The sequence below is a fragment of the Schistocerca nitens genome, chromosome 5 (assembly GCF_023898315.1).
Source record: "Schistocerca nitens isolate TAMUIC-IGC-003100 chromosome 5, iqSchNite1.1, whole genome shotgun sequence".
Lineage (NCBI taxonomy): Eukaryota > Metazoa > Arthropoda > Insecta > Orthoptera > Acrididae > Schistocerca > Schistocerca nitens.
The window spans coordinates 781848115-781864280 of record NC_064618.1 but is presented as its reverse complement, the minus strand read 5'-3'; the positions used below and the strand labels follow the sequence as shown (position 1 = coordinate 781864280).

The 16166-nt window shown below is 39.4% G+C and overlaps 1 protein-coding gene across 1 annotated transcript in view; it reads left to right on the top strand.

Annotated features, from left to right (window-relative positions):
• LOC126259648 (ribosomal protein S6 kinase delta-1) overlaps positions 1 to 16166 on the top strand; it is a 207463-nt gene that overhangs the window by 118383 nt on the left and 72914 nt on the right. Inside the window, exon 10 of the mRNA XM_049956580.1 lies at positions 11155 to 12103. Coding sequence (XP_049812537.1) covers positions 11155 to 12103 — 949 coding nt within the window. The remainder of the gene's footprint in view (positions 1 to 11154; positions 12104 to 16166) is intronic.

The following is a 16166-nucleotide window of genomic DNA, read 5'->3' as shown; positions in this document are numbered from 1 at the left end:
TAAAAATTACATAACTTGCTGCCCTCCCCCCCCCCCCCCCCATACAATTGTGTGTGTGCGCGCGCGCGCGTGCGCCCTAATCTATGAAATGGTGTGCCCAGCTGTCTGCCACTTGCCCCTCTACCTGCACCTCTAGTTAGCCCACAGACAGCTCCCCACTATCCCATAAGCTGCTGCATGCTTCCCCTCAACCTCCTCCCTGCCTCCTGCTTCTCTCCATCCCTCATCGTATCCCACCCCACACCCGCACCTCACCCCGGTACACTCATTGTGGGCCAGGAAAGAGCTGGCGGTCAACTGAGCACAATGTAGGAAGACTTGAAAAAGGAATTGCATTCCGAAAGCTAGCCAAACTCTGTACATATTGTTTGTGTACCTATTGACGATGCAGCAATTCTGCCTTTTCTTGAGTCATTTCCTTTATTCCTAAATAATTCGTAATGCCATAAAAACATGAAGATTCACGTGAATGACTGTATGTACATTGTCGGAACTGAACCCACAGTGAAAAAAGTCAAAGATTTTATTATGTTCCTCAGTGAGGTCCCTCAGTCATGTCATTCAACAGTTCTTAAATGCATGAGCAGTGGTGTTCTTGGAGGAGGATTCCATTACTGCATTTCACAGTGTTCCAATTTATATTACTTTGCACTGTGAATTGATCGTTGGCTCACATTAAAAAGTAAATAAGTAAGCAGGAAGCTTTCCAGTGTTGTCGTGGTTGTTCATGAACTAGACCATACTTCTTCAGACATTTAGACAGTAAAAAATTCCTGTTTTTCCTTTTCCAATATTTTCATTTATCTGTAGGTGTAAAAAATGTTGGCATTGGTTTCACCCATGGTAATAGCTTGCTTCCCTCATGTTATTGCTGCATGTAATCCAAATATAAAGAAATTAATACACACAAATGTAAGAATTGTGTGTACCACTCTAATACGAGGGATATTTTATAAATAATGCACACTAATTTTTTTACTTACATGTTTATATTGTTTTCAATATCTCTTTGCAGTCCTTTAATACAGTCTCCGTGCCACTCTGTGATTGAATCCTAGCATCTGGAAGTATGTCCATATAGGACATCACTTTTGTTAATCTGTTGAAAGGCTTGAGTAATGATGGTAGAAAGATATTCCAGAGAGAGATGACAATTTCCACGCGTAGGTTTTTCAACTTTGGATACAAGTCAAAGTCTGGTAGACTCATTTCCAGGATGTAAAGAGGGGTTCAACAACACTAACCGTCGGTATTCGTGCAGTTTTTGGGCTACAACATTGCCAATATGCCGGCAAGCACTGTCGTGGGAAATGAGGGCCTTGTCTCGAGCAACTGAGGTCAGGTTTTGTGCACTTTTCTGCACAGGTTTTGCATGATAATACACTGCTGTGACATGTGCTCCACATGGGACTCTTATGTGTGGTAATGATTCCTCGGTGATAATAAATGAAAATTTATCATTTGCTTGAGCTTTGATTGACTGCACATCAAAATTTTTTTAGATGTGGAGGATCTGGAACTCTCCACTCATTGGGCTGTTATTTGGACTCCAGTTCAAAGTTCCTAATCCACATTTCATCATAGTGACAATTCGACACAAGAATTCTTGACCTTCATGATTGAATTGTTGCTTGAGCAAGGCTGCAATGTGCAAGTGTTTCTGCTTGTCTGCAGCAGTTAAACAGTGAGAGACCTTGTCTACAGCAGTTAAACAGTGAGAGACCATCTCACAGAAATCAATACTGATGATGAAGGAATTTTTGTGGCTTCCACGAGTTCCTCATAAATTGCGCTAAGATTTCTTCAAGAGCATCTGCCACACACTTAATTCATCTGTTGACATTTTTAGCACTGTAAACTCATGACGAAATTCACATAATGCACTGTGGATTTCTGTCAGGTTTTTGCTGCGTAAAGTTTTGATCTTGTTGTTCAACCTCTGGTCTTCAACAGTCACAGTCAAAGTACCCGAGACCCCTGTAAGATCCATTTTTCTCTCTTGAAGAGTACACAGTGAAACAACAGACACATGCTTCTTCCTCAAGCTCCCAACTACATCATCTGACATAATTTTCATTGTTGTTGCGTCAGACAGTCCACAGTAATACCAACCTGTGCATTATCTATGAAATGCTTCTCATACAAATGTGTAATTAATTAATACAGTAGGAAGGTTCAGTTAAAATGTAAATAATTTCGTAACAAAGGAAGCCAGTCACCAAATAGCAGAAGCATTGTCATTGAAAGGGCACATATAAAGTAGGAAAAAATAACCTTGGTAGCATTTGGAACAAATCTTTTCAAGCTAGAGTGTACACACACACACACACACACACACACACACACACCACACTCCTACTTTGTGCCCACTGAACATACAATGCTGGAATTGCATTGTATGTTCAGTGGGCACAATGTAGGAGTGGTAAGAGTGTGTGGGGGGGGGGGAGGGGGGGTTAAGCAGCGGTTCTCTCCAGACCCCAAGATGTAAGACACTCAGATTGGTTCCAAACATTGTATGTCAAGAGAGTATCAACCAAAACTCCAATTTACCGAGCGAGGTGGCGCAGTGGTTAGACACTGGACTCGCATTCGGGAGGACGACGGTTCAATCCCGCGTCCGGCCATCCTGATTTAGGTTTTCCGTGATTTCCCTAAATCACTGCAGGCAAATGCCGGGATGGTTCCTCTGAAAGGGCACGGCCGACTTCCTTCCCCATCCTTCCCTAATCCGATGAGACCGATGACCACGCTGTCTGGTCTCCTTCCCCAAGCAACCAACCAACCAACCAAAACTCCAATTTAGTCTTAGTATGTGCTGTCGTCCAGTAGAACAGGTGTAAACATTAATTAAAAGTAACATCAGAACTACGGAGCACAGAAAAAGCATAACTGTGAGTACCTAATATGATAGCTTCCATGGGGAAGTTCTTAGTGTTTTAGATCATTGTACCAAGGGTCCTAGGTTCATACCCCAATTATGACTTTTTTTTTTTTTTTTTTTTTTACTGTCTTACACGTAAAAGTGTTGTATGGGACTCTTAATACTTCCACATCTGTATCTTTATTCTACTGTTCTGATTGTTCATGTTTATTCTGTGAAACTACAAATGCACTAACTGCTTCATCACGAGTGGTGTTTATTCTGTCGCACATGTCTGACAGAACACCATAGCTATCTATACAGATGTACTAACTTTCTACTTTCAACTAACAAAGCGAAAGCAGACTACTTTCAACTAACAAAGTGAAAGCAGACTACTTTCAACTAACAAAGTGAAAGCAGACTACTTTCAACTAACGAAGTGAAAGCAGACTGCCAAAAGAAAGTTGCTGTTGCAGTCTTCAGTCCAGAGACTGGTTTGATGCAGCCCTCCATGCTACTCTATCCTGTGCAAGCTTCATCATCTCCAAGTAACTACTGCAACCTACATCCCTCTGAAATGCTTAGTGTATTCATCTCTTGGTCTTCCTCTATGATTTTTACCCTCCACGCTGCCCTCCAGTACTGAATTGGTGATCCCTTGATGCCTCGGAATATGTCCTACCAACCGACCCCTTCTACTAGTCAAGTTGTGCCACGAATTCCTCTTTTCTCCAGTTCTGTTCAGCACCTCCTCATTAGTTACATGACCTACCCATCTAATCTTCAGCATTATTCAGTAGCACCACATTTCAAAAGCTTCTATTCTCTTCTTGTCTAAACTAGTTATCGTCCGTTTCACTTCCATACATGGCTACACTCCAGACAAATACTTTCAGAAAAAGACTTTCTGACATGTAAATCTATACTCGTTGTTAACAAATTTTACTTCTTCAGAAATGCTTTCCTTGCCATTGCCAGTCTACATTTTATATCCTCTCTACTTCGACCGAAATCAGTTATTTTGCTTCCCAAATAGCAAAACTAATTTAATATTTCAAGTGTCTCATTTCCTAATCTAATTCCCTCAGCATCACCTGATTTAATTTGACTACTTTCCATTATCCTTGCTTTTCTTTTCTTGATGTTCATCTTACATCTTCCTTTCAAGACACTGTCTATTCCATTCAACTGTTCTTACAGGTCCTTTGCTATCTCTGACGAATTACAATGTCACCGGCAAACGTCAAAGTTATTATTTCTTCTCCTTGGATTTTAATTCCTACTCCAAATTTTACTTTTGTTTCCTTTACTGCTTGCTCAGTATACAGATTGAATAACATCGGGGGTAGGCTGCAACCCTGTCTCACTCCCTTCACAACCGCTGCTTCCCTTCCATGCCCCTTGACTTTTGTAACTGCAATCTGATTTCTGTACAAATTGTAAATAGCCTTTCACTCCCTGGTTTGACCCCTGCCAACTTCAGAATTGGAAAGAGAGGACTCCAATCGACATTGTCAAAAGCCTTCTCTAAGTCTACAGATGCTTGAAACGTAGGTTTGCCTTTCCCTAATCTGTCTTCTAAGATCATTCATAGGGTCAGTATTGCCTCACATGTACCAACATTTCTATGGAATCCAAACTGATCCTCCCCGAGGTTGGTTTCTACCTGTTTTTCCATTTGTCTGTAAAGAATTCGCGTTAGTATTTTGCAGCTGTGATTTATTAAGCTAGTTCGGTAATTTTCACACCTGTCAACACTTGCTTTCTTTGGAATTGGAATTATTATATTCTTCTTGAAGTCTGAGGGTATTTTGCCTGTCTCATACATGTTGCTCACAAGATGGTAAAGTTGAGTAAGGGCTGGCTCTCCCAAGGCTATCAGTAGTTCTAGTGGAATGTTGTCTACTCCCGGGGCCTTGTTTTGACTTAGGTCTTTCGGTGCTCTCTCAAACTCTTCACGCAGTGGCATATCTCCCATTTCATCTTCATCTGCGTCCTCTTGCATTTCCATAATATCGCCTTCAAGTACATCACCCTTGTATAGACCCTCTATATACTCCTTCCACCTTTCTGCTTTCCCTTCTTTGCTTCGAAGTGGTTTTCCATATGAGCTCTTGATATTCATACAAGTGGTTCTCTTTTCTCCAAAGGTCTCCTTAATTTTCCTGTAGGCAGTATCTATCTTACCCTTAGTGATATATGCCCTGTTGATCTCCTTTTTAAGACGTTTGAATTCCTTTTTGCCTGCTTCATTTACTGCATTTTTATATTTTATCCTTTCATCAATTAAATTCAATATTTCTTCTGTTACCCAAGGATTTCTACCAGCCCTTGTCTTTTTACCTACTTGATTCTCTGCTGCCTTTACTATTTCATCTCTCAAAGCTACCCATTCTTCTTCTACTGTATTTCTTTCCCCTATTCTTGTCAATCATTGCTTAATGCTCTCTCTGAAATTCTGTGCAACCTGTGTTTCTTTCATTTTATCTAGGTGTGGTGTCACCGCCAGACACCACACTTGCTAGGTGGTAGCTTAAATCGGCCGCGGTCCATTAGTACATGTCGGACCCGCGTGTCGCCACTGTCAGGGTCGCAGACCGAGCGCCACCACAAGGCAGGTCTCGAGAGACGGACTAGCACTCGCCCCAGTTGTACGGACGACATTGCTAGCGACTACACGTACGAAGCCTTTCTCTCATTTGCCGAGAGATAGTTAGAATAGCCTTCAGCTAAGTTAATGGCTACGACCTAGCAAGGCGCCATTTGTACCATTGCATGTACCTCAAGATAGAGTCTCACTTGTATCATCCAGAATGCTGTATACCAAAGGACAATATAAAAGTTAAGTGTTCTAGTAGCTACGTTCTTTTCTTTATCACATTCATTATGAATCCTGTTCCAGACTTAACGCCAGACGGCGTGAGTTGATGCGTGCCCTTTCGGCTACTTCACTGTGGACTGGCTGCCTTAACAGTCCACTACACTAGGTCCCATCTCCTTAAATTCCCACCTTTTTGCAGTTTATTCAGTTTTAATCTACAGTTCATAACCAGTAGATTGTGGTCAGAGTCCATATCTGCCTCTGGAAATGTCTTACAGTTTAAAACCTGGTTCCTAAATCTGCATCTTACCATTATATAATTTATCTGAAACCTTCCAGTGTCTCCAGGCCTCTTCCACATATACAACCTTCTTTCGTGATTTTTAAACCAAGTGTTAGCTATGATTGACTTGTGCTCTGTGCAGAGTGCTACCAGGCGGCTTCCTCTTTCATTTCTTACCCCTATTCCATATCCACCAACAACTTTTCCTTCTCTTCCTTTTCCTGCTATCGAATTCCAGTTCCCCATGACTATTAAAGTTTTGTCTTCCTTCACTATCTCAATAATTTCTTTTATCTCATCATACTTTTTTAATCTCTTCTTTGTCTGCGCAGCTGGTTGGCATATAAACTTGTACTACTGTGGTAGGCGTGGGCTTCGTGTCTATCTTGGCTACAATAATGCCTTCACTAAGCTGTTCATAGTAGCTTACCCATGCTCTTATTTGTTTATTCATTAATAAACCTATCCCTTCATTACCCCTATTTGATTTTGTGTTTATAGTCCTGTATTCACTTGACCAGAAGTCTTGTTCCTCCTGCCACTGAACTTCACTAATTCCCGCTATATCTAACTTTAACCTTTCAATTTCCCTTTCCAAATTTTCTAACCTACCTATCTGATTAAGAGATCTGACATTCCACACTCTAATCCATAGAGTGCCAGTTTTCTTTCACCTGATGGTGACATCCTCTTGAGTAATCCTTGCCTAGAGATCCGAATGGGGAACTATTTTACATCCGGAATATTTTACCCAAGAGGAAGCCATCATCATTTAACCATACAGTAAAGCTGCATGCCCTCGGGAACAATTACGGCTGTAGTTTCCCCTTGTTTTCAGCCATTCACAGTACCAGCACAGCAAGGCTGTTTTGGTTAATGTTACAAGGCCAGATCAGTCAGTCATCCAGACTGTTGCCCCTGCAACTACTGAAAAGGCTGATGCCCCTCTTCAGGAACCACACCTTTGTGACACCCCTCCATTGTGGTTGCACCTACGGTACAGCTATCTGTATCACTGAGGCACGCAAGCCTCCCCACCAGTGGCAAGGTCCATGGTTCATGGGGGGGGGGGGGGGGGGGGGGAGGAAAATTGTTACAAAATCATTTTACATCTCCTGTAGAACAGTTTCATGACTAAACAGTTAGATCAAATTGTCTTCAGTGGGGTATGAAAGTGGTACCCCATGTTGTATGTAGATAGAGTATCAGCCAAAACATCAATTTAGTTTGTGCTATGTGCTGTCGTCCAGTAGAATGTGTGTAAATGTTAATTAAAAGTAACACCAGAACTATGAAGCACAAGAAAGGCATATCTGTGAGTGTTAGTTTTGTAGCTCTTATGTAGGTGAGTTGGTGGAGTGTGAGGTGGTCGTACCAAAGAGCTTAGGTACGACCACCTCACACTCTACCAACTCACCCACACAAGATCTACACAACTAACACTCACAGATATTCCTTTCTTAATGCTTCATAGTTCCAGTGTTACTTTAACATTTACGCATGTTCTACTGGACGACAGCACATAGCACGAACTAAATTGATGTTTTGGTTGATACTCTATCTATATACAACATTTGGTACCGATATGAGTGTCTGACGTCTGTGGGTGTCAGATGGAGGCAGCAGGTTTGCTGGCTAGGAATGTGGGAGGAAGGGGTGACAGGTGCACAGGCAATGCACGTGATGCATGCGTACTGGAGCCGGTGTGATAAGGTGCAGATGAGGGTGATGTGAGAGCATGGATTGGGAGTGGGTGATAGAACAGGGGAAGGGGAAAACTATTGGATGGAGGGTGTGGGGACAGTGTGTTAGCAGAGATTGGGACCAGGAAGGTCACAGGAATGAAGAACATCCTGCAAGGATAACTGCCTTCGAAGGAATGTGTTCTAAGTTTTTGAAGCAACATCCTCAGGAATTATAAACAAATCAGACCCTTCTGTTCTGCTTTACACATTTTTGTTTCTGGTTTTACATCACTGTACTTGACATTAAACTCTCTCTATGCACAAGTCAGTTGTGACTGTGCTGTCTCCATTTAGCCATAAATGCTAATTGACAGCTGCCTTAATTTCCCTCTTTTGCGACCTGTTTTTATGTGACTGTACCTACTACTTTAATTGGCAGGGCTGTATTTATTAGATTTGGCAGAATAATGATGCCAGCCATTAAATTCATATTTTCAAAGTAATGAAGATACTGGTGCTGCCAGTGATCTGTTATATTTGCCCACACACAGAAGTAGTATTCATAGCACGTTCCTCCAGTTTGTCATCACTTCCTCACTTTGAATACTCTTAATCCCAGTATCTGCTTTACTTCAAATGACTTAATACATATTCATTGCATGCAGACATCACAAAATTGGCAGAGGTTGTTATTGTAGATGAATCCAGTCATCTGCAGCAACATATCCATAAGACAACAAGAACAATACAAATAAGAAATCAGCTGGATTTCCAATACAATCTTCACGTTTGCTGATGGATGGATAATAATATGACATTTATATGTATGCAATAAAATCTCGGTTTTCAGCCAAGATCTGGCACAGTCTTTTGCTTGTATAGGCAAGATTTAAACATTTGGCTCCAATGAAAGAGGGCCAAATTGATTCCAGCACAGTAGGTGAGTTAGGATAGCTCATAGCAGCTCCAACCTGCTGCAGGACTGAATGAAATCAAGTGGTGCAAGGGGCTGACAGCATGTTTGAAAATGACACTCCTGCTTCGCAATAAGTGTCAAGCAAAGACTGATGCTTGACACTTGTGGCAAAGACTGATGCTTGACACTTGTGGGAAGGTGAGAGCAGAGCACTTTCAAACATGGTGACAGCCCCTTGCACCACTCAGTCCTGCAGTAAGCCATAGCTGTTATGAGCTGCCTGACTCACCTTTCGACACGTGTTGTTTTGGCCTCTATGATTAGTGCCAGATGCTGCAATCGTGACTGTATAAGCAGAATATCATACCAGGTCCAGTTGGTGGCCTTTACTCCTGTGATGATGGTGGAGATAGCTGTCAAAAGCTTGGGTATTTTATTTGAATTGATGCAACTTGAAAACCAAGAAGATTTTATTCAGACATGCCATGAAAACCAAGGTGATTTTATTCAGACATGCCACCAGGAAAGACTTGGAGGACATTTATGTCTACAGTGCATTGCAAATTCTATTTTTAATTACTGCTCTTAGATATTAGTGGAAATATTTTTTCCAGTGTCATAGTCTTCAGAAATTTTATTGTAATAAAAAGATGAAATGTAAGGCTTGTAAGAAATACACTCTTTGCATAACTGTTGATCAAAAAGGAACAACTCTTTATATTTTGTTGCTGACTTTGAATTTAGGGATGCAGCTGCTCATATTTTATTGGCCTTCTCTCATAAGTACCTGCAACTGCTACACATTGTGATAAAATATTTTGTAGTTTAACTTTACTTACTACTTTGATGTATAGGTAGAACAATAGGGGTTAAGGATTACATCACTGTCTTAAGCTCTTTTTAATCTCAGTACTTCATTCTTTGTCTTCTGTTCTTATTGTTCGTTCATGGTTCCTTCAAAGTGACTTATGTTTGTGTATCCCGTCTTTTTGTGAATGTTTTTGTATTTTCTTCTTTTATCAACCAATTGCAGCACTTCTGTTATGCAAAGACAGAGATGAAAGAAGGGTTTAGTTATGAGATTAAAATTCAACCTACTGTATCTTGGCTTGTCTTAATTATTTCCTTCATTATTATTCTCCACTTGTCTTTAACTGAACTAATCTTGACACTGTTTACTAAGGCCAACAGTCACACTCACTGATAAGTATAATTTCATTTCATTCTGTTCTAAATGTTCGGTATTTGACTGGAATACGTATTTCTCTTTCTTACTGTATCGGATTTCAATGTGCTGTTATGATCTGAGCCTATATGCACTCTTTGATATGCTTTCTTTGATTTCTAAATTGTCTCGCCCTGAGATAGTCTTATTGGTATCTCCTGTGTCACATGGTCTTTTCTAAGTGAGCCTCCTTCTCTTGTGTTTTTGGAAGAGGGTGTTCACTACAACCTGTTGAAACCTACAGTAGAAGTTTAGAAACATCTCACCCTCTCCAGTCCTTTCTCCCAGCTCTGTATTCTCTAGTAACTGGCCATACACTTGCACCATGCTGGTTGGTTTTGGCTTGGTTTCAGTCCTCAGGAATAATTTGATCACTATGTTACTCATAGTAATTATACCTCTAACCATTTCTATTTGTAGTGATGGCAATACATTTATCATCAGTCATTGAAGCTGTTGTTATTGTCCTATAGTCACATGGCCAGAAATATGTCTCATCTTTCATTCCACTTCACTGATCCCCGCTAAGTCTAATTTTAGACTGTTACTCTCTCATTTCAGATTCTTAAATTTCCCTGCAACGTTCAGACAGCTGACATTCTTGACTCCAGTTCATAGAATGTTAGCCTTACAGGGTGTTCATAAAGTCTGGGAACACTTTGTTATTTATTGCACAAGAACTAAACATTGTACAGATGTTATACATATTGTGTTTTAAAGAGAAACTCTGAAAGCTTTAATTACAAACATTCGATATGTGAACCATGAGTGACTCGGCAGACGTCAATACGGTAATCGAATTCTTGCCATACCCGTCCCAGCTGTGGCAGTCACTTCCCATATTCTCTCCCGGAGTTATGTTACATCACATGGTAGAGGCGGTACATACACCAGATCTTTAATGTGTGGCCAGACAGTGACGCTGTGGAAGACAATAAATGTAATAGCACTAATGTGGGTTTTATAATTTATTCTTTATGTGTACTTTTACAATATTTCTTTGTATGTATGCATAAAAATTATTTCCTTGTGTTTCAAAAAGTAATGTGAAGGAACTTGAAACTTTTAGAAACACACAATCATAGTGTGGTCTGACCATGTGTATGTCATTCTTGTGAGACTGGTACTAAGTTTCTGACTGCCTAGACAGAATTGATTTATGACTACTTGTATACGTACTAGTTTTGATGAAAATAAATTGTTAGTAACATGTTGTTGTTGTTGTTGTTGTTGTTGCTGCTGCTGCTGCTGCTGCTGCTGCTGCTACTATTGCTAGTACTACTCCCACTTTTGCTACTACTCCTGCTACTGTTGCTGCTGATATAATTACTGCTAAAATAAATTGTCGTATTTTCCAGTGGTGGAAGACTTTGGGACCATATCAGCTCTTATTTTGAATCACTACCCAATACTCCTATACACATTTCAACCAAAGGCAATGCTTATTATGGTAAAAATGTCACCCATAAAGGAAAACAAGATGGCTATGAGACAGAAATGTTGTCGTCACCTGAGGAAGTGAAGGAAGTTGAAGAAACTCCTAAAGGCAATGACACCTGTTCAGTATCAAGTCAGGATAATAGTTATCTGGATCTGATACGTGATTATGAGTCTGCATCAAAAACAGTATCTGTCCACTATAGAGATGATTCTTCTTTTGTTGGAAAGGATTTAAGGAACCTTGATGAATTGCTTGGTGGAACTGAAGCTAATATGACTGATGCCAATGGTAATTCCATCAAGTGTCCGGTTCCAAGTGTAAGTGTAAAAAATGGGCCAGAAAGACCATTTCCAAGCTATGGTGAAACAGGAGAGACTTACGGAGCTGTGGACATACAAGCTGCAAGTAAGCAATTGCATGACCAGCCATCTTCTAATTCAGATCCTGCAGTGGATGCATTCTCCTTTTCATGGAAGAACTTAGAGAGATTAGAGACTTATGATTTGCTAGAGAATGCTCAGAAATTGATCAGATCTGTGAATGAAACACTTCTTGAAAGTGAAGTTGAGCTAAGACACATTGACAGCCCAGTTTCAGATTCAAATGGCATTTATACATCACTCTGTGAGAAAAGGAGCACAAACTCAAATATACATGCAGAAAATGGGAATAATGAAGTAAAGAATACTAGCCAACCAAATGACACTGTTGACAGAGTTGTCTGCAGCAAGACAGACAAGAAAACATCAAAGAATGTGATTCGAGGGAAGTCTTCAGAACCAGCTGGTAGAACAAGAGAGACTCGGACCTCAACCAATAGACGACGGTCTGTTAATAGTCGATCAGAACGAAGATTTAGTACTGATGTAAGTATGTGTGGCATTTATATATGTAACTGAGCTCTTGTAAAACTAACATAATCATTATCAAATATGTTTTTGGATTAAACATCTTTGCCTGTTACAAAACCAGGCAATTTAAAGCTGATCACACCATCCTCTTCATAGGAGGTGGTCATGCCATTCCTTTTTATTCTATTGGATATTTTCTGCTATTCTTATAACATGGAGCTCCTCTCATACCTCACTGTTCATCATACCTCACTGTTCATCATATGATCTTCTAGTCAAACATCTTAGAAGTATCATTTCTGCCAATTCAGTTTTCTGCAATTGTCTGGTTGTTAAAGTCAGTTCTTCAGATCAGTCATAGGGCAGTAAAGTTACAGTCATTGTATTATACAATTTGACAATCTTATGAAAAGGATAGTTGCTACTCACCATATAGTAGAGATGCTGAGTCACAGAAAGGTGCAACAAAAAGACTGTAAGAAAATGAGTTTTCGGCAAGCAGGGCTTTCATCAAAAATAGACAACACACACACACACACACACACATACGTTTATCTGTGGCTCAGCATCTCTGCTATATGGTGAGTAGCAACTATTCTTTTCATAATATTATTACATTTCAACCTGGATTTTCCATTGTTTTATAATACAATTTAAGTACTTTCTCCGGGTTTTGTGCAGAAGCAATCTTTTAATCATACTTAACATGTGCAAGTACCTTTGTAATTTCTTTTCAGGATTATTATCATAAGCATGAGAGATATCACAGCCCAGATAGTTGACTTACAGCAGTAAAATTATAGTTGTAGTTATTCCAAGTGAAGACAAATGTCAGTTATAGTACACATAATTTGAGGAAAGACAACCTATCTTTCCTGGTCCATTTTTTTCCTGGTGTTTAATAATCATGTACACTATGGATATATCATTAGTCATACACAGAACTGAAGTAAATCTTAAACTGCAAATTCCATATGTGTCAATACACAAATTATTAGAACTGTGGAGCTGTACATGAACTGTGAGAATTCATTATGGCGTGAAGCTTTCACATACTGCAGTCTCAATATAAATGTCATACCATGAAACCAAAGTGGGCCTGGAGAATCTCACTTCACATCTAGTCCACAAAGCATTAACAGTGGTTTCTGGAAGGCTCTGATGAATAATTTGACAGCATGTCAAGCACGTGCACATGCACAGGCCAGGGAAACACCAGCACATGTCGTTTTGATTAATGCTAGCACATTCCTCAGCAAATGTGACTACTAATTATACTGATGAAATAAGGCATGTGGAGTTGCCTGAAATAGGACAAGACCTATGACTAAAACTTTCCTGCCTTATTCTCAATAAATAGAAGTTGAGACTGCAGATTGTATCCAGTTGTGTGCCAAACAGTTTTTGTCCACTATGCTGCTCAACAATGTTGTCTCTGAGATTACTATCACAACACTAACTTACATGTGGCCATCACTGTAGGAGGAGGTGAAATGGCATTTATGTGAACATTTAAGTTTGCTGCCCAGCATGCTGGGGTGGTGGTGTTGATGCTCCTTTTGTAGTCTGGGACACTTGTGGTTTTGGTATAATAAAATTTCATGCTACATCATTTATGTTAATAATTCCGTCTGCATCAAACAGTACCAAACTACAAATGTTGCTCCAGTTTGTAGCAACCACTGTGATTGAAGCTGTGCAGGCAGTTATTGCTATGCAGATAAAGTGGCAGTCATCCAGCACTTTGCTCAAATTTTGGTTTGTATACTCTTGTTGCTGTATATAACTTTCTTCTATCCACTGCTTACGTACACACACATCACTTATGAAATCAGGTCTTTAGTTGCTGAAATGTTACAGTATGAAACATCTATTTCCTAGAAATGATTATTCTGCACCATTCTAGGTAACTCATTTACTGTCATTGCACTCTTAAACATTAATCAGGTGTACTGGCATTAGGTACTATTTTTATTTTTTTGTTTTGTGTTACGGCTCTTCTGACCATCACCACTCTCCTGTAGCCCAGAGTCAGTTTATTAATTTTGCAGTAAGTTTAATAATTTGGGCGGCTGATCACATTTTGACAGTACTTGGCATGGTGAGATAGTGACTCACTGCAGAGAAAGATAGCAACAGTAGAACGTGAATGAACAGTTTTCATAATGATCATCTTTTATCATTATTCTTCTTTGTTGTAAGTTGTAGGCTCATAGTTCATTCTGGAAGGCAACTTTTTTATACTGGAATAGAAGATGCTCGGCTTAATTTTGTTAAATAATATGAACACTGGTGGACTTTCTGTTGTTGAATAGATATATTTTCAGTCATTTCACTTCACAATACAGTTCAACATCAACCACCATGCTAACACTACAAACATAACTTATACTCCGTCTGTGCACTTCTAGCTCTTACTACTAACTGCCCAAAGACAAAGATTTACCTCTAACAGCATGCAACAAATAAAATACTATCGTATACTGATCTATTCGTGCTAAGCCATCTTTGAAACATACAATCAAAAATAAAGTACAAATAATTGTTTTATCACTGCTTATCTTACTAAGAAGTCCATAATAATCATCATAATTAGATTAAGTGTTTATGTATGTTGACATTTATACATTTTCATAAAGCTGTAAGGTAACACTGATCTGTCTGGTCCTGTTACATAGGTCACTGTTGAATGCATGTTTATGGCATCTTACTGCAGTCTTAATCAAAGGATATCTTTTATCCAGAAAAAATCAAACAGTGGAAAATTCAGGATGGAATAGCAACAGTTATGAAAAGAATAGACGGCTACTTAACATCTTCTCTATATGGTTAGTAGCAATCTATCCTTTTTATAACAATGTCATTATTTTATCCATAAAAGCTTGGTCAGACAGATCTGCACTGTCAGTTTGTGAACGTCATGTAGGTTGCTGTTAAGGTGTCACAAGATTGCTAATTCTGCCATACCTTATACTCCAGCATGGAATTTGTTGTTGGTAATATTGACTCATTCAGAAGAAATGGCAACATTCATTCCATGACCATTTGATGGAAATGATTTGCAATTCAGTAGCACTTACTTAAACCAGGTGCACGAGGTGTACATTGTTCAGCGGGTTTCATTTTCAGTAGGCTTCCAACAACACTGAAAAATCAAATGAAACTGTTAGAGCACTCTGGATGGATTGTGACCCTATATCTAATGGTTAACTGGTTATGTTTGACTTGCTGTCTTCCATTCTGGATTCATGATAGGTGTTTTTAATTTTTGACTGGGTGTTCTAGCCCTTGATTGATCTTACACCATATTAGATTGCCGCATGTTTCCTGATGATTACCTTAGTTTATATATGTATATTTCCCATGTGGAATGTTTCATATATATATATATATATATATATATATATATATATATATATATATATATATATGCTTGAGGGACTGTGGACTCATACTTTCTTCTTAAAAGATGATTCACTAATTGTCATTTATTAATAGACAAGGAATATTTGGTCCCATCCACGTTGCCCTTTAATGTCATGATTTAACATGCAAGTAATTTGCTTGTTTCTCACTGTTGATTGTAACTTTAATTTGACTACGAGTGGTTGTAGCAAACACGTTTTCTAATTTAACAGATCTAACCTGTGGCCTTTAGGCTACAGAACCAGTTATTAAATAAATTATTTACAAGAGCAGCTAAGTTGTTGTTGTTCAAGATATTGAAGAAGGTGGCTTGTTAGATTGGGAGGAACAGGCAAAGTAAATGGGGGAGAAGGAGTTGAGGTTCTGGAGGAATGTGGATAGGGTGTGCTCACCATTAGTCCGGATCATGGAGATGACCTGTGAATAGGTTGGTGTAGGTTGATGGCTGTACCACAGAATCGTCTGTAGATGATGCATTCAAAGGAGAAGTAATTGTGGAGAAAGTATAATTCATCATTGTGAGCAGGGAAGACATTGTAGTTTGGAGTCAACAAGGCATTGGAAAAGATAGTGTCCCATAGTATCAAGGCATGGGCATTGGGGATATTAGTATAGGAGGGCGTGGCATCCACAGTGACAAGTAGGGAAGCTG